The 25260-nt window shown below is 43.1% G+C and overlaps 2 protein-coding genes across 8 annotated transcripts in view; both read left to right on the top strand.

The window, feature by feature from the left end:
• The window catches only part of EIF3H (eukaryotic translation initiation factor 3 subunit H), a 532299-nt gene that overhangs the window by 474150 nt on the left and 32889 nt on the right, over nt 1-25260 (top strand). The gene's annotated exons all lie outside the window — the stretch shown is intronic.
• The window catches only part of TRPS1 (transcriptional repressor GATA binding 1), a 223056-nt gene continuing 214540 nt past the window's right edge, over nt 16745-25260 (top strand). For 2 of the 7 annotated variants that reach the window (XM_069779935.1, XM_069779932.1), the window contains exon 1: nt 21917-22006. Coding sequence is in view for 1 of the 7 variants with exons in the window: in XM_069779937.1 (XP_069636038.1) it covers nt 17646-17655 (10 nt within the window). In the remaining 6 variants the exon portion in view is untranslated. Of the gene's footprint in view, nt 16895-17307; nt 17656-21916; nt 22007-25260 lie in introns of those variants that run through there. The other 5 variants (XM_069779938.1, XM_069779929.1, XM_069779939.1 and 2 more) reach the window with 5 other exon arrangements.

Genomic DNA, 25260 nt, shown 5'->3' with positions numbered 1-25260 from the left:
CTGATTTTACTGAGTCTTTGCAACCATCAGTTATCTTGGCCTGCTGCTTATACTACTTTTAGAAATTTCTTGGGTGAGATATAAAAGTTATACATTTTAGATAGTGCAAAGATTGGAAGGAAGATAAATAACACAGAAGACAGGCCATTGGTACAGAATGACCTAGTAAGCTAGTTGTGGTGAACCAAAATGTTTCAGGATGGGAAAATGCAATGTTGTGAACACAAGAACAAGGAAAGTAATCCATAAAGAATTGAGGTCATGGTCTGAAAAAGTCTTAGATGGTTGAGCTGGATAGTCAGCTTAATATGAGTTGGGACAGCGATGTTGTAGTCAAAAAGCCATTTTGGAAATCTTTGTTTGCCAAGGTTAAATTACCACTGCACTGGAATTACCGTGTCCAGTTCTGCTGCTCATGATTTAGTGGAGAGAAGAACTCAGGGTTCCTAGAGTATTAAGATACATGGGAGAACATAAAGGGTCTGATTTGATAGAAATATATATATACAGATGGGAGCAAAATTTGATAATAAAGGGTTCCTCAGTCTAGCAGACATAACACGATCTAATGGCTGGAAGGAGAGGCTAAACAAATTCCATGAGAAATAGGGAACACGTTTTTAACATTAGAACAAAGTGCCAAGTGTTGTGGTATAGCTTCTATCACAGGAATTACTTTTATCGGGGTTGGACGCTTTACTAAACCACAGCTGTTGGAGATGAAGCAAGAATTAAATGAGAAAAAATACTTAAGCCCATGTTGCTGTTGTACATTAGATAATCACTTATTTAATGTTCTTAAATTCTAAGAATATTTTACCCTAGATGCAGAAATTTGAATATTTCCAGGTTTAACACATATAGGTGATTTCTGCTTTTGTGACTCTGGCTCATGAAAATGGCAATAGAGAATATTTGTGTTCTTGTAACAACTCTGAGATGTAATAATTAAAACACTCTAATATAGGCATGATTCAGGCATATATCAGAAGGACTTTCCCAGTCCTTAAGAGGCTGGGTAGAGCTAAAGGTTTAAAATCAAGTCAAGTCTTTTTAAATTTTTAGTGTCTGCCTCTATTGTTTCTGAGTTTCAAGCCCTGATTGCTACGTCTTGTAGTTGCATGATCGCTTTTTCACATTTAAAATGTTTTTCTTTCCCACATATGAAAAAAATGTACTGGCTGAACTTCCAGTAGTTCAGTAGAACAGATGAGACTAAGCTTATCTGTAAATTTAAGCCCTTGTGTTGTCCCAGGATGAAAATGCCCATAATTATACAGGAAGTTTATTCACATAAACAGAGTAAACACATTGAAAATGTATTGAGAAATGTTTACATTTACTCTTTGAGGTATGATAATATTAACTACAATGATTATAGGCAAACTCACATGTTATTCTCTTAATAAGCACATGTACATAATTTGATACCCAGTAAACAGCAGCAGGATCCCTTTCAAAAGTCTCTTTAACACAGGGTCACGTATATCAGACAGGCACATCACAGTGCTCCTCTGTGAAACCCTGATCAGCTATTTCTTTTTGTGAGATGAAAGATCTCACAGTGTCTCATTCTTGTCTCTGTAGCAAGTCCTTGTATCTTCTAGATTGTACCAAAAAAAACCCCCAAACCCTAAAAGATTTAAAAGAACAAAAATTAGAGTAAGTCTAACCAATTGTTTATCCAGTTCAAGTTTGACTATTCAGTTAAATCAGACACAAGCTAAAACATTACTGGCAGCAATGTACTGTATTCGACAAATGTAGGAATGTTCATATCAGCAGGACACCATAAACGTGCCGGTTCCAGGACATTTCTAGGAAACAAGAATACAATAGGAGTGTGATGATACACTTAAATTAACCTATGTGAAGCATACACAACAAACCAGTTATTCAACGTGCTGTTGCTCTTTTCTTTGACGTTGGATGCTGTATGGCCCTTACTATCCCGAGCGCTCCTGAGTGCAGATATCTGTTCCTCCCCTCTGAAAGCCTGTGTGCAAATCCTGTTAGGGTGGGGCACCAGAGATAAAGATATTGCAACTTGAAAATGGTGATAGCTGCTGAGCTGGCGTCATACACTCGAGAGGAGCGTCCAAAAGCAATTTATCAACCCTTCACTCTTCATACTTGAAAATGTTTTAAGACGCCGTGATTAGTCTCAGGTGCGCGTGCCCCAGAACTTTTAGGATTGTGGTCGTAAAACGGTTCTGGAGCACATTCATGCATCGGTAATTTGTAAGTCTAAGAGGCGGGGGCCACCAGCTGCTGGGCTGCTGTTTTTCTTTGCAGAGGCAGATCCCGAGATGACTGTGTTGAGGTTTGTGCTTTTCTCCCAGTCTTCAGAAGAATGTGGCACATGACCACTGACCAAGGAATTTGCAAGCCCAGGCCCTCCTGTGCTAACAGCCGCTGGCCAGTTTCCCGTACCTCCTGAACAGGGCAGAATCAGCACCTCACAACTGTGAGGCCTTGGGAAGGCCTTTACAAACCCATTCCGGTATCCCATGGAGCCGGTGAGATCCGATCTTTGCCTGCGAGGAACCCAAGGCAGAGACCTAAATTTAGCCCTTTCAATCGCAGACCCAGGTTATCGCCCTCCCGGCACGGAGGGAAGTCCACAAACACACAAGCCTTCCCCAATTCCGACTCAGAGGCTGATGAGTGCTGGGTGGAACTGGCCACACAGCGGGTGCGGCCAAGGCGCCGACACAAAAGAAGCTGATTCAGCTCATTCCCAGATAATTTTCACTGTCTTTCCCTGCTGGAATTTGTGGGAGGGTTGCAGCGGCAACGGCAGCAGCATCAGATCTTCCTCCAGCTCGCCGGGTTGCAGCAAAGGGAGAGTGGTAACTCCTGCACCGGTGGGAGTGGTTTGGGGAGCTCCGCAGGAAGGATAAGTGTTAGAGCTGTGTCGGGAACGCTGGCCTCCCCCTGCGCTATGGTTACTCAGCTATTTCACAACGCTCCTAATGGTCTCGTCTCCTGAGGTTGGAGGGAGGCTCGCAGCTACTTAGTGACCAGTCTAAATAGCAGTCTTGCACAGCTACAAATTAGCTTCAGAGGAGGCTCTGAAATGCTGACAGATCTGTGCCTATGGTCTCCAGGATCGGCCCTGACCATTCAGGGAATAAGCAACTGTGAATAATAATCTCTGGGAAAAATCAGTGCCAAAATTCCTACTGTTCATCTCTGTGTCAAGCAACCAGTTTCCAAGTTCTCTTCTGCTTGGCTCTTAGGAAATTTGGCCTGAGAGTCATCTGTGAGAAGGAAAGCCACAATGAAGGTTGAAGTTAGGGCTAGATGGCACATAGCATGCATATGAAGATGCATTTGTGTGGTTAACAGAGGAAGGTTAAGAAGTCAAAAAGAAGGGGGTTAGAAGCCATTGATATGATAGCTCTGTATTCTAAGTGCCGAAAACAGAAGGTTTGACGAACTCTGAATCCAATCTATTTCTGTGAGTTGAGATAAGACATGCATCAACACTGTGGATAAAGCAGGTAAAAACGTGGCATGAAAATTAAACATGAAGAGGAAGTATAAACAAATATAAGAGCAAAGTCCAGTATTTTGTGAGGCAGCTTTCTGAGGCAGGTAACAGGGAACACGATTTATGCAGTTCTTGCTTCTGTTCTTCTGGTTCTTTTGTACTTCTGTGCAGCAGAGGTTATCACGCTGTGCTTACAGACTCAGCTGCTTTGTCTCCTTTTTTCTTCTAGTTGCTAAACTGCATTAAAAAAACCCCAGCTAATAATGTGTCTTTTCCTTTGTATTGCTTGTCCATGTAAGCAACTGTTACAGTTGCTAAGGGATTGTTATATGACTTTGAATGGGAGATTATTTACATACTTATAAACAGAAGCAGGTCTGAAGGAATATTATTATTACTAAATGGTGACCTGCATGACAGCAAAATTCAGTAATACTATGTTATACAGCACATCTATATGTTCCTCGATAGTCCTACAGTGACTGTGCAGACCTTGTTAGTTGACAGCTTTCTCAGTTCAAAAAGTTTGCAATTATCAGAGAAGCAAAGCTTCAGTATATGGAAGACCTGTCAGTCCAGTCTAGCAGGAGTAAATGCATTAAATTATTTACGAGTAAACTCTGCTTCCTTCTAAAACAGGGGTGTGAGAATTGTTCCCAGAGGGAGTTTGTTTTCTAATTCCATTGCTTCAGTTAACATTAGTATATTGTCTCACATAAAACAGTAATTTACTGTATTTATTGCCTTCATTGTTTGCAAGGAGTTGTAACTTAGCTTTTTGTTCTGCTCTAAGCAGGTTGTGAGACAAAATATGCTTTTTGCCTTTTTAATGTCAAAGAGCTGGTTGAAACACACACATTGTTTAAAATAAGTCACATTTTATATTTGACACTTAAACAATTCCATTTTTTTAAGCTTCTTAAGATATCTGCCCAGACAAAGAAAAGCAGAAAAGCATGGGAATGAACGTGCCACTGAATGCACTACTGTGGCAGCATGGCACCCTCTTCACTGATCAGACGTCTGTATCCGTCCACTGGAAGTGCTGTCCATTTTGTCCGTTGTGTTTTCAATCCTCCTCCATCATCTGCGTACATGAACGCCTTTTGGGCTGGTGTGCTCCACGGCAGACACCCGTGCGTGGCTCTTCAATGCCCAGCCATCAGCCCAACCTTGTCCTCAATAAGGACTGAGATGCCAAATACCTTGAATCTCCAGTGCCTTGAGCAAAAGTAACTACTATACTGCCTGGAAAACCACAAGGAACTAGAGACATGCATTCAGTCAGCACCACCCAAGCCCCTTTTGTTGAGCGTAGGTCTGAGGCTGACTGGTTACAGCTGCCGTAGAGATGGCAGAGGCCTGGAATGAAGCCTGGTGGCACAGTGACCTGTTTGTGGGTTTTGTGCCACCCACAGCTGAAGTTTCACACTGTGGCACGTTTCTTTTGGCAGTCAGATGTCAGAAGCCTACGAGGAACTGGTCTGTGAGCCACAGGGATGGGCTGGGAAGCTGTCTGTCCTCCCAGCACCTTGGTCACCTGTGTTGGACCTCGAGCGGAGCGGGGACGCCACGAAGGCCGGCCACCAGCACAGGAAGGGGTGGCAATCTGCTGACACCGGTGCCCAAATGGGGACTCCGTCTGTGAAGCACCTCACATCCACGTGCGAGAGGAGTAAGCTCCATCTCCACCAAACGGGCACTGCCCCGCGATGCCACACGCGGTTCCCCGGGAGTGCCCCAGGCAGCTGCAGACCTGCTCCCGCTGCAGCGACGGGACGCACGGGCCAACTCCTCATTTCTTCCTCGCTTAGATTTCCCGCTGCGAGCCTGCTTGATGCAGGTGTCCTGGCTTAGAAGCTCTCATGGTGAGAAAAGCTGTGCAAGCCTTACCTTTGGCTCCTTCAGAGGGATAAATTACTTCAACTCGCTTTGGCTTGAATGAGAACAAAGATGTTCAAGATGCTGTCACAAGTCTGTTATCATGTTAGAGGAACCGTTTCTTCTGCTGTTCAAATATTCCCCTCTGTCCCACTCCCACCTGCCTATCTATCATATTCAGGATTAAAAGTAGACTGTAATAGCCACTAACCTAGTTAGTGCCTGCAGATTTGCCTTGCCCTGGGAATAGTTATTAGCTTGGCTTCATTTGAAAGATTATAACTTGGTGTCTCAGCAGGCAGAATCCTTCCTAGGATCTTCTTGTTAAAGCCCAAGTAATAATAGCCAGTAAAAAAAAATCACTCTGTACTATTTAGTGACATTGCTGCCCAGGCTTACGACAGAAACTACAACTAATGACTGATTATTTCTTACCATTAGAATGGAAATCCTTTATTTTTAGGAGCTCTAGTAAATTAGACTAGAGTGACTTCTGCCATGAGACGTCTGAGGATGAAGTATGCTGTGCTTATTTCAATAATTTTCAAAGTCTTTAAAGATTTCCTTCCAATTTTGACACATAAATCAAAGAAAACAAATCACAGAAAGCTTCTTATTGCTTCAAGAAAAAAAAAGAAAAGAAAAACCCAAGGAACAAATCATTTTTCTACAAAGAGTGAGAAGTGATTTTGAAACATTAATTGTTGATCGACAAATATGTCTAAATTTAATAAAAAACAGCCCTGGGCACTTGCTTGGACAGATATTTTATGTTTATATTAGTGATGTGTGAATGTCAAATACTTATGAAGTATAGATAAGCACTGAAGTTTGAAAACTAGCAGAATAACTCTAACCTTTGACTAGTTGTAGTGTCTGTACTTCAAAAAGTATTTAAATGAATAATGAAGACTTAGAAGAAGTAACTAAAATTATCCAGGATGAGAGAGGAAGGAAACTTCATCTGCTTGCTTTATGGGAAAGAAGGTTACTTGGTGATGAAACTATGGTCTGTAAGTCCACACATGGAAGAGAGGGTCTCATTTGGCTAAATCAGATCAATAAAATAAAATAAAATAAAAACAAAGTAGAACTGGAAGTTGAAGTTACACTAAATCATGTTAGGGACATTTTTAAGAATGATGGTAATTAAACACTGGAACAACTTACCTAGGAGTGCAGTCAATCCTTCATCATTGGAAGTCTTTAAATCAAGACAGACATCTTTAGAAAGATATACTATCTTCACACTGCAGTTACAGCCCTGGCACAGCCAGTATTGAGCGTTCTGTAGCCAGAATTATGCAGAAAGGCAAACCAGAGCTCGTAATGGTTTCTTCTGGCTTTAAGCTCTATCTTTGTGAGATATACTTTCCCTATTTTTAACATTTGTTTAGCAAGTATCATTACAGTTACATGGCATATCAAGGCAAAGCTCAAACTGAACTTTTAAAGCAGAAAGGTGGGGAGATCGTGATTAATCATGTAACTCTGGGTGTGTAAACATATCACATAAATAACATTCCCAGTTGCTTAAACTAAGAGGCTGAGCTTCTTCAGTAGTTAGGGATGAAGAGAGAGAAACTCCTTCAAAGGGCAGTTAATGGTAGTCATCACTCTCTCCATTGCCCACACAGGTGACTCTGGAGAAATGCCTCCAAAGGTTGGCTGTTGTTTTCGTGACAAAGTCCCTATCAAAAAAAGGAAGTCCCACCCCTTTCCTTGCCCCAGATACCATATTTTTGAACTGGCAATTAATGAAAGAGATAAAAAAGGTCATTTTCTACTGGATCAGTTCCCTTTTATGGCTTACAGTGCAGTTGCATGAATTTTGGCCCAGCACAAGCAAAGGGATATGGATGTGTGGCCAGGAGGAGGACCGCATGGCAGGTCCGGCTTTTGGGCATCAGCCCAGACTTGGACAGTCATATGCAGGTACAGAAACTTCAGTCTTAGGGGCTTACGTCTGAGGATTAGGTAGGGGTATAGAGCCATGCTCTTCCCATTAACCTCAGGTTTTTTTATCAGACCATAAAAGAGCTTTATTTTCTGGTGGTCACCCGAGAATATCTTGTTTTGCTTTTCAAGCTTCCTAAAACACCCCGTGATCTGGGAACTTCCTGCAGTTCGGAAGGCCTGGATGGGTGGAAAGGAGGTGAGAGACGAATGCAGCCTCCATAGTTATCATGTAATTTCCTGTGCTTAAGACGTACCTTCATCAGGAATTAAAATAAAATTCCTGCTGCTCTGAAGAAGCTGATAGCAATATTTGTCTGGGAGTTTTAGAACAGATAAGATTCTTGAGGTTTCTGTGTCTTCTGCGTCCATAAAGAGACGTAAGTGCCATCTCTCAATTGAAATTAATGAGAATTAGGCACCCAAATATCTTTGTGGATTTGAGCCCTCATGTTCTAATTACTGTGGCAATTAAATATGCTGAAAAACAGGTTCAGCTGCAGGAACCTTGTCTACACTAAGGCCTGGTGAAATATTTATGTAAATTTTCTTTCTAGACATGGCTTGAGTTTGCACTGATGACTGTGCAAAACCTCTCTGATTGTAGAGGACACATACAGTATGGAAGACCCTGAAACTAAACCTGTGCACTTGGCTTAGAAAAGGTTATAAGATACATATTCATGAACTGTGTGTCTTGCTGAGTGAGACAAGATAGTTACAAACAAAATAATAAAAGATAAAAATAACCAACTCTTACATAATGCAAAGAGCAGAATATAGAAACAGCTGATTTTTTTCCTAAATTGCTTCTGTAGTAGATCTTTACAAATCAGCTGATCTGCTCACTGTACTGATTTCTGAAGGCCACAGGACTACCTATCCAACATTTCATGTAATAGGATATACATCTAAATTCCTTTTTTTTTCTTTCATAGAGAAAGAAGAAAATAAAATGACTGCCTGTTTAATTTGCAGACTCTTAACTGTTTGGGGCCAATATAATTACCAATATTATTCTTATGCATATACACACTACTGAAGCACTAATGTTAAAGGAGACACCTTCATTCTGAATTTTCTAACTTCAAAGTAATGAAATCCTTAACTTCAATACCACAATAATGTTAAGTACCTAGTCCTAGTGTCAGTGTACAGAATAACCTTAGCCAAAAAAGCCCAATTAGGCCATGTAAATGAAGTGCGTTTTCAGCCAGTCCTACTGGGAAAACCAGCTTTGTCTGAATGGTTGTAATTACAGTTGATGGGGAAGGGGGAAAACAAATTTGTTATGCATGAGCCCTTCCCAAGTAGCCTTTTTTTCTTCTAACGCTTGCATATCTCCAATAATGGCATTACGGAGGAAAGGAAAAAAGGACTTTCTCCTTACACAGATTGTGTTAAAATGCACCTCTTCAAGAGTCTGAATGATACTTGAAGTTTGCTGTAGGAGAGGTGCTACTTTCTCTGGTGCATCCTTTTGTTTACTTCCCTCTGCCTGACAGCCTCCTTGGGCTGCTTGTCATAATTACCAGCCTAGGTGTACACATCTCCCTAAAAGCTACCCTTTGTAGCTTATTTCAGGCAGGCACTTCCATTTTCATACTTGGGTCCCTTCTTTTGATTCACACCCTCAGCTAGGCCTGCGAAAGTCAAATCAAAAAGTGACGTGCAGAATTCCAAAAAGTGTTTTTTTTCTACACTTTCCAAGGTGTTACTCTCTCTTCCCCATGCCTGCTCTTGGGAACACACACGCCATTGCTGCTCTGGATTCACTCTGTGTGTTGCATCACCTGCATTCATCAAAAAATAGGAGTTCATTTTTCAGTGCACTGAATTTGCATCACAGTGTGTGGCTGGCTCGCTGCATCTCTGGATTGCTAGTTGGGCTGTCTCTAGCTCCTGACAAGGAGAAATAGGGCACCAGTACAATTACCTCCAGGGATGATGCTTCCTATGTGCAAGCCATTCTGACTTCTGTGACTAAGGGCTCATGAAGGTCACATAGTCGTTTCTTAGATATATCTTTCAAATTCGCTGTATTTGTTTTTACTGCTTTGATTCCTAAATAGTCCAGATTACTTTCTGCCCATATCCTCCACAACAATCATTCAGAAAGATGCCCTTTTCCACAAATATAAAGCTATTAATCACAAATGTTCTATTTACAAGTCACTGTATGAGTGAGTCTTTCATGTGTTAGTCATGATGTAGTACATAGCTTTATTTCCTTTGTTTAAAAATAGCTAATGATCCTTAGTTCAATGTGTATGTTAATGTCAATAATATCAGTGTATTTTGCAATGCTAAACAACTAAGGGGGAAGGGATTGGTCAGGGATGAGTTACTTGGTTTGAGTTGTTGTTTTTGTTTTGGTTTAGGTTTTTTTGTTCCATTGATGCATACACGGAGGAGAAAAAAAATATATACAGCAAAATTGCCAAAACTGTCCAGGTTTTTCACCAGCCTATTAAGGGTATTTCTGGCCATTTTTAAATAAGAAGTCTAACACATAAATATTGTAGTATGTCATAAGGTAACTGTCTGTTTTATGTGAGCAATGAAAGGAACTGAAAGCAGTGGAGTCAAGAAGGAGGGGGGAAAAAAGAAGTGTAAAGACTATTTTTTTGTCCTCTGTGGGATCAGTTTGTCCAGGCGTTGAAGTAGACAAGGACACACATGTTTTCTGGGTCATGATCTGCACTTCACCACATCAAGATTCCAGGTGTAAACGAATGCTGATCCATCAGCATTATTTTTGCCTGATTCACACTGTGCTCAGTAAAACCTTGTGTACGTGCATGTGATCCAGCTCCTGAAGAGTGAGAGGTATGAACAGAAATGAGGTTTCTAAGTGAGAGAGCAGAACCAAGCAACCTAAGGCTGCTGCCACTTGTGTAGGTTGATGTGCTCTTCCCTAAAGGAATGACTATTTCCAAAAAAATCCTCTTTCAAGACTGATAACCACTGAGGAAAATTAAGCAAGCTCTTGAATAAGTTTAAAGGATGCCTACAGTTGTTTCATGTTTTTCAACAAAGACAGTGGCACTGCCATTTCACAACTAAAGGACGCGGTTTATATTAATCTTGGTGTCAACAAGCCTTAGTGTTAACCAAGGTGGCATTCTTGTTAGGTTACCTGTTTCCAAAGACTAAGCATTAAAAGAGGTATCATATTTGAATTTCAGAGTTGTGGATGTGTATTTATTCCTATACAGAGGTCAGACAGAAAGCGGGTCAGGGTGTGCTTTTCACTCAGATTAGAAAGCTCCTTTGAGTTGTCTCAGTTCAGGAACAAGTTATAGCAGTCGTGTAGACTACTGGAGAAATATGAAGTCTCCAAATGGAGGAACTGGGTCCTGGGCAACTTGAGCTGGGGGATTGGACAAGATGACCTCCAGAGGTCCCTTCCAGCCTCAGCCATTCTGTGATTCTCTGATCCTGTGAACATGCTGACCTTTCTTCCTTTTCCCCTAAAAATTCCCCAGTCCAAGTTCAGGAGCTTATGCAAGGCAAATTTCTGCCTATCAGTAATCACTCCTGGCACGCAGTGGTTCATCAGATCATGTCTTTGCAGGGTGGACTGGTTCATGATACAGAGGGTAAGGCCAGGTTAAGGTCAAGGCCATCCTCACACAAAGCATTGCACGTTTTGCAAGTTAGATATATTAGTTTTGTTGAAGGTAGTTATCTGTGTGTCCTTGCGTGTGTGCTTGAAAGAGCCTCACAGGAGACTGATAGAGACCACTAAAGACCATGTGTTACATTGCCAAGTTTACCTTCATTGTGTGACTTTCCTTCCACTTGTAATTGGAAATAGTGACAGCATCTTGGTAATTTTACCAATGCATTGTGTGTCTGAGATTCCCGATAGCTATTACTGCACCTCCTGGGCCACATATTGTGGGTATGCATTTGATGTTCATACTGGAATGGAAAGTGCACTTTTTTGCAAAGTGAAATATATCTCTATATATTTGAAAGATATTTCCTTTTCCTAAACTTAATCTGAGACCTCGCATCAGTATCTATGTTAATAAATCTTTTCTGCAATAAAAACATGTTGCTTGTAGTCTGTCAGATTAAAATAAAGATTTGAACACAGTGAGAAGTCATAAATGGAAAAGAAAAACCTATTTACAAGAAATCAAATGAAAGAAAACTCCTTTTGAGCCAAACACCTCACTTGTACAGAATTGTTGCTTTATATTAGAAGATACTGTAGTGAGTTTTAATACTGTTATATCCAGAACACCGCAATTTCATAGCAACGAGCCTTAGGAATAAGACTGAAAAATACTTGTATATAGGACCTAATATAAAGATTACCAAACTCATTTACAGCTTTTTTTTTCCATTGACTTCAATGGACTTTGAACCGATCCAGATTAACCTCCCCAGAAATGTTGGAAATGCCAGAGGGAAGATGAATATGGAACTGAGGCAGGGAGAGGTAGTGGCTCTGTCTGGCAGGGGTCGATGACAGGACAGGGGGCTCAGGTTGTTTTGATTTGCTGAACTTGCAGTTGAAATGTGGGAAGAAACGTTGCCACCTCCTTTATTGATATTTGTTGGGAGACACTCATTATATACTCCTCCATATGTATGTGTATGTGCATGTGAGGCTTTTCAGAGCTTTGGATGAATGCCTTTTACATAGCATTTTTAAGATCAAAATCTACACAATTATGCGGATTCCTGCATGTAAATGATTTCAGGGAGTCTGGTGTTTTAGCGTTTTTAATTTTCTAGTAGATTTTATGATAGTGTAAAGTGATAAATTATCTTTTGCGGCTGCCAGAGTTATTTAACTATCTGCAGACACGCCATTAGCAGGAGCAGTCTATGCCCCGTTGGTGTTCCTCATCCCTCCCCAGGAGACCGCTCACAGGGAAAAGGGTCTCCAGGCATTTCTGTGCAAGGCCCTTTTGCCAGCAGTGCTGCCAGGGCGCTGGGGAGTCCTGGCCAGCCATGGTGCGCTACGGTCAGGACATTTTTCTACCATGCAGTGGAGAAAGCTACCAAACAAGCATCAGATATTATTGACTTTCCATCACTACTGGCCTGTGTTAAAACCAGTGACATAGAAGAGAAAGGTTCCATTTCCCATTACCAGATATCCAATCCCCCTAGAAAACATCTGCTGAATCTGGGATGATGCCATGGTATTAGCTCTTCTGTTGCATGCTGTTTCATTGGCTGTTCTCAGCGCTGCCCTGTCTATCACAACGCATAATCTCTTTTCAGAGAAGTTTCAACCACATCGTTAGGGTCCCCAGTCCCGTTTCTTTGAAAATCAGTGGTAGTTTTTTGCCTTTGGCGCACAACTTGAAGTTTAGAAACTTGACTCTGTGCAGAGTGTAAGAAAGGGAACAAAAGTTTCCCGATGATTTCATGTGACAAAAGTTGTGCAAGGAAAAGAAGCGGGTCTGCAGAAATCCTGCAAGTTGCCGTGTTTATATTCCCAAGAAACTCACACTGGAGTGCCTCAGACACATAACTAAATGCTCCTCAAAATGCTCATTACTGAAGACAGTATAAGAAAATGGTCTTTAGAATTCATGTGATATACTACCAACTGGAGGGAGAATAATACAGAAATACTTTCTTGATGATGTGTGCTAAAGCAGCAGGCATTTAAGAGCAATGGATGTCAATCTCTGAGGTTTTTGTAAAGAATTGCAATTTATGACGTGTTAGGGTAAACAGTTGGATTATATTTCTGAAATGCATGTTCCATCAGGTAAAATCATTGTGATTATAGGCTCTAGTACTTTAAGTAAGTAAGTTATGCACTAAAAGGCTGAAATTGTAAAACAAGTATGCTTATGCTTAACTGTTAATCCCTCTTTGTATCTACGCTGAGTAAACTACAAGAAAAGAGAAACTGCATTAAACAATAAAGGCATAAATGGCATGTTATGTCATCTTGATAAACAATGACTGTTATACTGTTTTCCTTCAAGAAGCAACTGTGACTGGCCTCTGTATTCTCCCTCAATGGAGAATGTGCCTGAGTGAAAAAAAAAAAGGAGGATTATTTAGAAGTTACTTTGTTCATGCCTCTCGGTGAAAGCAGCACTTTCTCTGCATCTTCTCTCTTTGCTGCTTTTCCTTAATTTCCTCAGCTCTTATCTATTACAGAAAGCTGGACTTGTTATTTCAACAACAACCTACTATCATGCAGACTATGAGTTTCGAATAAAGTGAAATCAAACTTGCTTTAAGTGGCTTTGCAAATGTTTGACAGCAGAAGATAATAAATGAAAATAAATCTCCAATATTTCTCCTAATGCAATTTGTGGCATGTCAACGTCAAAGGATTCTAACAACAAATCAACAAATATTTGAATGAAAACAATATACATAACTTATTTTTCTGTATTAGAAACAACTGTCAAACAATTACTGTATGACTTCATGAATTAGTTGGTTGTTTTGAAATATTCCTGCTAGGATTAAAAAAAAAAAAAGAAGGAAAAAAAAAAAAAAGGCTATACGGGCCTTTGAGCCTGAACATATTGTGTCAATCATAAGCATATGCAATGTATCTGAGCCATGAGGTAAAAATTTTCTTTGTAAATTATTTCATAAATAAATAATTTGCCTGAAAAAAGTTTATGAAAATATTTTTGCCTTTATTAAGTTCTCTACAGTTCTTTTGTGGTGAATGTAAAGAGATTGATATTGACGTCTTCTTGATCTGCTTTATTTTAACTTGAAATGCAGAATGTACCATGCAAGCATTTTTTATAAAGATACGGTAACAAACTTTTCCTGAGAGATACAGTATTACATTAGTCTACTTGAAACTATGAAGACATATTTTGTCCTTCTCATCTTTGCTTATGAACGGCTCTTGCGGTTTCATTTTAAAAGCACGTGCACAAAGAGGCTTATGTCTTTTAAAAATACATCTCTCATACTGTTCTACAGGTGAAAAAAGGTGTGTTTGTTATCAAGGCTTACATGTGTTGAAACCTGCGCTTTCATTGTTATCGATCTTCTTCACGGTTTGTCTGTCATAATGTGAATGAAATCTGGGAAAGCTACAGCCACACATACGAACTGGCCAGGATTTAAGGTGTGGGGGGCATCATTTCCTGGTTTAAAATAAAAAGACATTAGTAAGTCTTACCAGAGCTGAGAAGCAAAGGGGAATAACCCTTGGTTAAGCACTTTCCACTCAAGCCCTGCTTGTAAGATGCTTAGCCAAGTCATCAGACAAAATACCTGCCGATTTTAACCCTTCATATGCAAGACATCTGCCAAGCGAACAGTCACTCGGGGCTGACATACTCTGTAACGATAATAAAATCTAAATTGCGGAGAAGAACACGTTCGAATTGATGCGAGCGGGACAAAAATACTTGCTTTTCAGAATTCCACATTCGCTAAAATTTGCGAAAGTGGTTTGTCTCTTCAACCGTGTTTCAGCCATGGCATTTGCAGCTTGAGAAAAAGTAAAGGTTTACGACGTCAGGAAAGGTTCTCTGTGCATGTATTAGTGAGGTGCTACGGAGCATGGCCCCAGTTCTGAAGTATCGAGGCAGACTTTGTTACAAACTTTACATTCTGATATTACTTTCCTTCACATTCCATATATAAACGTCTCTGCTGCTCCGAACTGATTTTCTGCTGATGGGTATAGAGGGAGTCCCACACATAATCTGTCAGTTCTCCTCTCCCTGTCTCAGGGATCCTACTGTGTGCCTCATCGTGCAACTATATTTTACCTTCCATTTTCAACATGACAAGTTCACCTCTCCTATGTGAATTATTGCTTTGCTATTCATAAAGCGCTTTATCAGACAATCCTACAAAAGAACTTAAGGGGGAAATGTGTTTCTGGGTGATTTACATGAGCAATTACTTTACAAATCTGCCAGTGGATTATACTAAACATGTATGAAGAATGTTGAAGTTTGGAGAGAGGGCTGCAAACGCCATACGTTCTACAGTAGGGTTTCATTTGCGTCAGCGTGCATCTCTGAAGATTTTACGCTTTACATTTCAACATGTAGTGGAGAATAAAATTGTAAGGAAAAAGTTATGTCATTTCAAACATTTGGGGGGGAAGCAGCTTCATCTCTCGCACTGTAACGATTTAACTCTTTTCCAGCTTCTCCCTCGAATAATGTGTCAGTAGTTGCAGGCGAGCAGAATGCATCCATTTCAACGTGAAATCAGTTTAAAACGACTTGCATGGGAGGCAAATCACGCCATATAAAGTCACCTAACTGCAGAACAATTGCGTCCAAATGCCCAACAAATGTTTACATAGTTTTTAACGCCTACTATATTTGGGATTTTAAAACCCTTTCACAGGAACCTTTTATGTACTGCTTCTCCTTGGAGAGTGTTTTTACATTAACATACAGACTTCTGGCAATTCGTAGCACGGGAGGAATCGGCGTTTTGAATGGAAAAGGTTCTGCACAAGCAGGAAAAGTTGTCAGGGCTTTCTCGGAGCAGCTTGGGACTGACTTGCGATTGGGATCACAGAGCAGGCGGGAACGGTCATCCCAAACCCTGGGAAGGGTCCGTCCCTCCGCCTCGACACCCGCACAGAAACGGGGGGGGTGTGTGTGTGTGATAAGGGACGACAGAGGTGACACCGGGTCTGTATTGCCCCGCGCGGACCTCGGGTCTCCCGAGGGAGGCAGCGACCGACCGCCGCGCGTGGGTCGCGCCTTTTCTGTGTGTGTCGTCGTCCCCCCCCCCCCCCCTCCCCCGGGCCCCCCGCCTTTCTTTTTTAATCCCGCGGGACGGCGGCCGGTCCAAACGACAGCAGAAGGCAGAGCAGCCCCCCCGCGGGCCGCGCGCGGCCGTGGCCTGCCGGCCGTTCCGGCACCAACTTAGCCCAAGTCCCCGCGGCCGCGGGGCGACGCGCCCCCTCCGCGGCCTCCGCCGGCCCGGCCCGGCGCGGCCCGGCTCGGCTCGGCCCGGCTCGGCCCGACCCGCGCGCGCGCCCGCGGCCGTGGCCCGGCGGCGGAGGCCGCGTCGCGTCGCGTCGCGGCGGGCGGCGGGCGGAGGCGGGCGGCGGGGGGCGGCGCGGGCCGCGCGGCGGGGCCGCCTTGCACTGTCTCTTTAAGGGCGCTCCGTCTGGGGTGGCGCTTTCCTCCGCGAAGGCTCCTTTGATATTAATAGTGTTGGTGTCTTGAAACTGACGTAATGCGGGGAGACGGAGGTCCTGACAAGCGATAACAGTCCTGATAACGCGCCGGCCGCCCCGCGCTCCCAGGCCGCCGCCTCGCCGCCGGCGGGGCCGCCGCGCCGTGCCCCGGCCCGCGCCCCCCGCCCCGCCGCGCCCCCGCCCCCGCCCCCGCACCGCACCGCCCGCCGGCGGCCGGCGGGCCCGTCGCCCCCTCCCCGCCGAGCGGGGCCGAGGGGGGAGGCAGCGGCGCCGCGGCCCCCCGCCCCCCCCACCCCCCCCCGCTCCCGGCCACCGCCACATAATCCGCGGCCAACTCCGCCGGCAGCAGGAGACGGTTCATGGCTCACGCCGCGGCTCCACCATCTTCCAGGCTGCCGGGGCTGTTGCTGACGGTTAATCAACAGGTAAGGCGCGGGGGGGCGCGGGCGGGGGCGGCCCGGCGGCGGGGAGGGCGCCGCGGCCGGCGGGCCGGGAGGGGGCGGCGCGGCGGCGGCGGGCGCGGGGGGGGGGGGGGGCGCCGAGCGGGGCGGGGGCGCGGCGCCCGCGGCGGCGCGGCGTGTGCCCGGGGCCGGGGGGGGGGATGGGGGGGGCGAGAGGGTGCCCCCCCTCCCCCAAAATACCCCCCCAAAAAAACACCAACAAACGGAGGGGGGGGGGGCGGCCGTGTGTGTGGGCATAATCGCAGGGAGCGGGGGGCTGCTCGGATTTCACAGGCTTTTTTTGGTGCAACCCCCCCCCCGCCCCCCTTTCCCCCCGCCGGTGGGTCAAAGCCATGTGTGATGGCTGGAAATTGGCGACTTCAAAACCGCGGTAGCCCCGCTGGAGTCGGGAGGGTCAAGTTCAGCGGCGGCGGCGGCGGCGGGCAGGGGGAGCAGCCCCCTGGCCCGGAGGCGGGGAGGGGAGCGGCGGCGGCGGCCGCGGGCTGGTGCGGCTCTGCCCTCCCCTCCGCGCCTCTCCGCGCCTTATCTCCGCGGCCGCCGATTCCCCGGCACCGGGGCGCTCCGGGGGGAGGGGGAGGGAGACGCGGGGGGTGGAAGTGGAAGACGAGCAAAGAGGGTTTGCATCCGAGGAGCTGCAGTCGCACAGTCCTGCCGCTCCTGCCGCTGCTGGAAGTTTTAATGGGGATCATGACAAGCGGGGCACAGAGACACCGTCATGAAGAGTAGTAAGTTTGGGAAAAACTTTTTTTTTTTCCTTTTTTTTTTTTTTTTTTTTTTTCCCCTTTCCCCTTTTCTACCTCCTTGCCCGGGGACACACCGGGAGAGGCCGGGTGCGGAGCTGAGCTGCGCCGGGAGGGGGGCTCGGGGTCCCTCCCGGTCACACCGGGGGAAAAGGCGACATGGTGGTGGTGATTTTTTTTTTTTTGTTTTGTTTTGGTTTGTTTTTTTTTGAAATCAGAGCGCAGAGAGACGTAAAACTTTTCCTTCTTAAAGGCGAAGCTCAGCTCTCAGCGCTGCGTCCCCACGCTCGGCTTTCCCCCGCCTGCCACAACTTCGTGGAGCGTCTCGGTCCCCGGCCCCGTGTCCCCCGCCCCTTCCCTCGTCCTCGGGGGCTGCCGGCGGGGGGCTGCTCCCCGCCGGAGTTGCCCGCGTGTGCGCTTTTCGGAAGGAAGGAAGGAAGGAATGAATGGAGGCGAGGCGGGGGACGGAGGGGCTGCGCGGAGGGCTGCGCGGCGGTGGGCGCCCGGGGCAGCCGGGGCGGCCGCGGGGCCGGGGGCGAGCGGCCGCGGGGCCGGGGCCGGGCAGGGCCGGGGCCGGGGCCGGGCAGGGCCGCCCCTCCGCCGCGCCGCCCGGGGACCGCCGGCGGCCGCCCGAGGGGGGCTCGACACACTTCGGGGGCTTTGTTTATCTGCCTCCCTGCTGCAGATCCAGGCGCCCAGGCGTCCCGGCAGTCCTGACGCGGTTGCTGGTGGGGCCCGCTAGCCTCCTTTATGTTTTGGCTTTTTTTTTTTTTTTTTTTTTCCCCACAATCGGTTGTGTGTTGTGTCTGCAAATGGCAAACTTCTCAAGTGCACTGGCCGAGCTGAGGGGGTAAGTGATGAGTGGAGGTGGAGAGACGTCTCCCCTCCATCACTCCTTCCTCCGCCAGGGCGAGTACCTTGTCTGGCAGGGCTGGAGCCAGGGGCACCTCGGCACGCTTGGGGAGCCGAGGCGACAGATCCCCTCCGAGGGGAAAATATTCTCTGGTCAAAAAAGAGTGTAAGCTGTTACGCGGACCGTGCTGCCTTCGCTGCTTTCGCAGCACGCAGCGCGTTTTGCATGTTGATTGAAACAAACAATAATTTAATACGTTTCAGGTTTTATTTAATCGAGTTCAGTAAGTCTTCTCAAGGAGCCATCAAACGTCTTTGCCATTCAGGCGGTCTTCTTCAACTACGCAACTAAATCCTATGGATGTTGGTGGCATCAGATTACTTTCCTGTTGGTTTTAGGAAAAGTTGAACATTTAGAGAAGACTGCCAGAGTTAAAAATGCAAGGGGCAGCAAAGGAAAGTAGTGGTAAGAGCCAGTTCCTGACGTGGACAAAATGCGAATAAAAGTTACAGTAGTCTTCTGAACTGCAGTTTGTGTTTGCCTCATGTTCACAATATGTGTGTTAGGTTAGACAGCTCTCTCAGATATTCCACCAGAGTGACATTTAAAAAAAGCCCTCCAAAAGAGTGAGGAATTTTTTTTTTTTTTTAAAGTACTGTGGGTCTATGAGTAAATACAGGGTTTGTTTGAGAACATCAACTATTTCCTGTAAATTGTGATGCTGACAAGACTGTCTGGAAATGATATCAACACTTTGAAAGATTTTTTTTTTTTTTCTTTTATAACCACTGAATGAAAGTTTGTTAATAACGTGGTCAAACCAAACAAGTGGAACCTTTCTCGGGGGGGGGGGGGGGGGGGGTCATCTTCTTTTTTGCTCTTGAAAAATGTATACCTTCTTGAGGTTTGCCACATAGAATCAATAATGCTGGAGTTCAGTAGTGCATCAGTGCCTATATACAAGTTAATCCTCAGCCTGTTTGTGACAACAGAAGTCTGCCTCACCTTTTTAAAACCAAGACACAGTAGATGTGAGACGAGGAGTCAGTTCATAATCTACCCTGTTCTGTCTGATTATCGCTTTTTTTTTTTGGTTCCATATAATAACTTTTCTCTGTTTCAAACTTTGCATATATGTAGTCACAACAAAGTAAGTAAAGGGCAAAGTTGCATCAGCTTTTAAGTTTACATGTTTTGCCTGTGATCCTCTAAAACAGACTCTAAATAACACTGGGCAATCTTTGCCTGTGAGAGTATAGCTTTATTTTTTTCTTTATTTCATAGTAATGTTAATAAAGGAAAAAAAAATGTAAATGACAACTTCAGAGATCTGAGACTTCTTTGGGCATCAAACACTTACGATGCAGCCAGGTTATCCTCTTATATTTTTAATGCATTTTTAGCATAATTTATACGATAGCTTTGTGGGTTGCCTTATGTTTTTATCGGTGATCGACTAAATTCAGTATTATTTTACGAATCCCCAGCAGTATTATTTTTCTATCATGTGTTGTCTGTCATTTGTAGTAAACTTTCATAGTACACACTATTATCATGCATGCTCTGGCAGCGTGTGAAGAGTATTCACATATTGTGATTGTGCATTAATAACAGCGTAGTACTAATTCCTGTGTGTGGACTTGAGTGTCTGTGAGATGCAGTGGTTGCTTGTTAAATCTCTGTATTTCAATCATATATTTTAATGCTAGTTGACACATAGGGTTTTATATTTTCAAAGCATTGTGCAAACAATGACTAATTACTTTCTGCTCATGCGAATTACCTCTTTTAGCACTTTATCAGGCAGTTGCTTTGAAACAAAACTACTTTACATTACAGTGTGAAAGAGTTAAAAAATTAGCAAAGATGTTTAGGAAAAACCCAAAATTTTAATTACAAACAGGCATCTTTGGATATGTATTTAAATTTTTCTTTTCATGTGGAACTTTCCTTCTAAGTTTGGGGGGGGGGGGGGGCGTGTGTGTATGAATATTTATGTCTCTTACAAACTCTTGACAATATTTTAATGTAATAATCTTAATAGAAACATTCTCAGATCTTAACTGCAGCCACACTGGCAGTATTGCTTTAATAAAGGTTTGTGGGTAACACCAAATATAACATTGTGAGAAAGTTTATGGTTAAATATTTTTGAACATGACAGGCTGGGAATCTGACAACCCTTTTTGTTGGGTGAAAGTGAAGTGGAAAGAAATTACATTTTTAATACAATTTCAGTTAAAACAAACTGCCACCTGGTAGTAAAAGTATTGGCCTTGAACAGAAATATATTCTGATTAAGATATTCTAACTGGTGTGTAAAATGAAGCCATTCATTCAGTAAACTGACAACTTTCCAGTTGGTGTTTGCCCTTGCTTAATTTAGTTTCCTCAACACAGCTAGTGAGGTAGTCTGGGGCTGTTTCTGGCAGTCCTGGGCGACTGTAAACTCGGGCATTTTTGTCCCAAATATTACACCTCACGAGTGAAAAAGCAATTGGCTAAAAAGAATAGCAGGCAGGTATGAGGGAAAAAAAGAAGGTGTTTCTTTTTTGTTTCTGAAACTTCTCAAAGTTCTTACCTAGTAAGAAAACAATGCTATTTTCAAATAGCAGTGATTAATACTATAACCAGCGTAGTCTGCACCCATCTATTGTATAAATACCATTGCCTGTTGACCTTTGGATACATTAATTACAGCATATCTGGTCTAGGTTCTACTATTTTTGTCTGTCCAGAAGATAAATAAAAGTGCCCTTTCCAGTCCTCCTGGAGAAGGAGAAGAACTTTTTTTCTTGGTACCGTCATGAATTATGGAGTTCTTTTTCCTACCCTGTGCCAATGAAGTTCACTTTTGACTTTAAAAAGATAAGCCTGCATCCAAAGAGAGAGCATTTGATTACTTTGAGACTATTTTCGCTTCGGTTTTTATGGTACGTACAAACTTTCTGGGCTTTGCTTTTTTGGATTGTGTGTTTGCTAATTAAAAGAAAAACACATAATGAGTTATATCAGATGATGTGGAGGATTAAAGTACAATTACACCATTAAATAGTAAATGTTTACAAGGGCAAGACATGCAACTACATTTTTCAGATTATGCTTATTATTCACTTCTTGATGTCGTTTTGCACATAATCAATAAAGGGCCTTCCAGAACGCAGCTCCTTAGCCAGTTGTATACGTGCCCAGAACATAAGAAACGCTGCTGGGGCAGAGGAGCATGGGGCAGGGGAGAGAAGCGGTGGCATATTATTCTGACTTCTTGTCATGCAGACCAAGGCTCAAATGAAACACAGAGCAATGGGAGAATAACTACCATGGTCTCGGTTTAAGTCCCCAGTGGACATTTTGTCACACCCCAAAAGCATTGCACAACTGAACACCATTCCACTTGATGTGTCGTCCGGAGTCAGAGGAGTCTTTGATTTGGCGTCACGGGGTTTAGAAGACTGTGATTTAGGTGAACTGGCGTAGCTGCGTGTAAGAAACTTTGTTTAATAGCCATCTATGTTTTATTCATGTTCTGTGCTATCAGTTTCTTATTTTCTAGTACCTTTAAAGTGGTTCTTTAAAATTTAATAGCAACACCACCAGTGGAAAATAGATCTAAAATTTAATAGAAATTGCTAATCTTTCTATCGGTGATTTTTATTACAGTCCTGCCACATTAACTAAGAAATCTTATTCCTGCAGCAGATCTCGGTACGTGGATTTAGAAAAGCTATAGAGAGAAAATTCTTCATTAAATTGCATAGCTGCCACGATTGGCACTTCTGTAGGACGTTCCTACAGAACCCAGTTGGTTCCATTCTGTAAAGTTCGGTGGAACCCTTCTGTGCTCGTAGGGAATGCATGCAAGTACAGCAGCTACAACAGGATTATTTCTGCCTTGAAAATAGCATTATTTTGAATTGCAAGGTTTAGTCCTAGTAGCCATTTTTACTTTCTTAGCTGCAGTTCGCACATGTCTAATTTCTCGTAAGTCTGCTTTCTTTCCAGGCTCAGAATTTTTTTTTCTCTTAAATTTATTTTAAAATATTTAATTTTTAAAATGTTACTAGCCCTTTAAAAACCTGTAATAAATGCTTTACAAGTGGCTAGACACCTTCCCTGGTGGTTTAATTTATACAAGCAGGAAACTTTCTCTCCTTCTTTCTCTCTCTCTTTCTTGTTTTCTTTAAACCAACTGACGTAATGCCAAACTTTGCTTTAAAAGAACAGACAGAAGTAATTGGTAGCTTTTAACTTTTAATAATGTTCTGGATTGGTTTTAGTGGCCAAACTGCCATTTTTTTAAAATTCAAGTAAAAACGGGCTTGTGGCCTGAGGAAGAAAGGCCCTGTTGATGCAGTTATTTTTATTCTTGTTTTTCAATCTGTTATTAAAAATCTTTCCTGCTGAGCTCTGCTGGATTTCTCCAATTGCTCTTTGTGATGGCTGGTGCATTTCAGGTTACGGTAACTTAAACTGTTTTCTGATTTTTATTTTTTTTTTTCCCATGGGCATTTTGAGATGCTTTATCCTTTTTCTTTTTTTGGTTTGACACCCCCCCCCCCCCCCCCCCCTTCTCTCTTGCCCAGCACCCAAAGCCTTCTTTTGGAGAAACAATTTCTTTTGATTCAGAGAGGAATAATATGTTCCATACATACCATACCGGTGGCAGTTCAGTGTATATTATTTTCCTAGTATGAGAGTGTTTTACACCTGTTAGTAACGCTGATTGGGAAGGTACTCGCTGCCCATTGCAGAAGACAGGAGAGATCCTATCTTGCGGAGTGGCCACCTTTTGTGCACTCTCCACCCCATATTTTAAAGCTAAACCAGATTTTAAACTATGTTTAGTAATAGTCTCTAGTGATCTGTATCTATTTGTATTAAGCTGGTATTAGAAACAAGAAAACCCAACAAAAGGGTTTTTTTTAAGTTAACTGCACTTAAGAAAATCCAGTCTACTTTCTTTTCTTTTCTTTCCTGATTTCTTTATTTTGTTTAGAGTTTTCTGGCTTATTTCCTTAATTTGTCTTCTACGTCTGCTGGGGCTCTGAACACAGGCAAACTTTCTACGGTAAAAGACGGAGTTGGGCAATAGACTTTCTTGACGAAGTTGACGTCAGGACGACTTCATAAGTTGGCAAGTAGGGAAATCGTTCAAAGACCAAGTTGGCTTGTGCCAGTTTTCCCTTCCTTTAGGGGAGACACTCCACCCAGTAGGAGGTTACCCCACCCAATGTGGAGAGCTATAATTCAGTGGCAACACTTTAAATGTCAATCCTCCCTAGGGTTTAAACCCCAGACTTGTCTTGCCTCAATCTTTATATTTAATCTAACATTCAATCTGTTGAAGTAACATCTCATCTTCATAAGCACTTTTTGGGCCTGATCCTGCAATTCTCATTCTTGAAAAATACTCACTGACGTCAGGGGGACTTTTGAATTCAGTAAAGGCTGCAGGATTGGCCTCTACAGAGTTGTGTGTGTCTGTGTCTGTCTGTAAGTAAGATTGTGTCTGCCTGATGAATATTGTATAGTCTGTGTTGTTAAAGATGAAATTGTAAAATACTTCCTTTGTAGTCTTAAAAATCTGAAGAAGTCCTGGAGTCGTAGTGCTGTAAAACAGATTTTCCTCAATAAGTGAAGTGTACTGATTTTTATTTAGCGTTTTTTCAGATCAAAATATGAGTTAAAAAAGTTCCAACTCTGAAGAATTTAAGGCATTTCTGCCATTTCTCTATATTTCTCTATATCATGCTGTAGACATATTTTTGAATGCTGCTGCTGGCAGTTTTTTCATCTCTAATGGAAAATGAACATCGCAGCCTGTAGCTTAGTGCCCGTAATAACCATTGGGGTGCTTGGATAATACTGAGAACTCCCAAGGAAAAATTTAGGTTTTGGGGATTCTCAAAGTCAACATGTCATTTTTGTAGGTACATTTTACTTCGATGTGGCGTCCATTCTCAAGCATCCTTTTCAAATCGCCCATTGCATTTAGCGAGGCTGACAATGAATGCAGGAAGGAATGTTTAATTTGATATTGCAAAAATGTTACAGAAAAAGCACTGATGTGTTCATCTCTCTGCATTTTGAAAATATGCCAGCATTTTTAGTTTACTAATATATCTGAAAAAAAAAAAGTCTGTAAAAGATGATGTTAAAAATCATCAATGCACTTATGTTTCTCAGCAAGATTTACTTAAAGACTATGCTTCAGTTTTGCCTCAAACCATTTCAAGCCACCTCTGATCCAAGAATGTACCAGTTCTTGGTTCCTGGAAGATTAAGCATGACAGTTTCTATTATATAATGAACAGCAGTATTGTTTGAACAAAGGTAACATATTTTGATTTGTGTACTTTTTTTTGGCAGCTGGCACTAGTGTAGGTCTAAAATGAGTGGTGATCTAACAGTGTAAATATCTGAATGTTCTTGAAACACACAGTATAGATGTAATGTGTTTAAATCCTTGAATCTATCTACCTATATTATATAGAATGTGTATGTATGTGTATATACAAAGCCGTAAATGGTGTGTTCTGCTATCTGTAGCCTTCAAATGTGTATCCTTTGGGTATTCCTGACCTACTTTGCAAAGTCTGCAAGTCTGAAATACATACTGAAACTTAAAAAATTAAACATACAGCTTGGTGGTTCGCAGAAAAAGCAGGGGAATTTTTGCTAGTAGTTAATTAAAAAAAAAAAAAAAAAAAAGGATAGCATACGCTGCCTAGACAAAT

Source organism: Haliaeetus albicilla, chromosome 3 (assembly GCF_947461875.1).
Source record: "Haliaeetus albicilla chromosome 3, bHalAlb1.1, whole genome shotgun sequence".
NCBI classification, from domain to species: Eukaryota; Metazoa; Chordata; class Aves; order Accipitriformes; family Accipitridae; genus Haliaeetus; species Haliaeetus albicilla.
The sequence above is the reverse complement of the archived record's forward strand: the minus strand, read 5'-3'. Positions and strand labels throughout refer to the sequence as shown.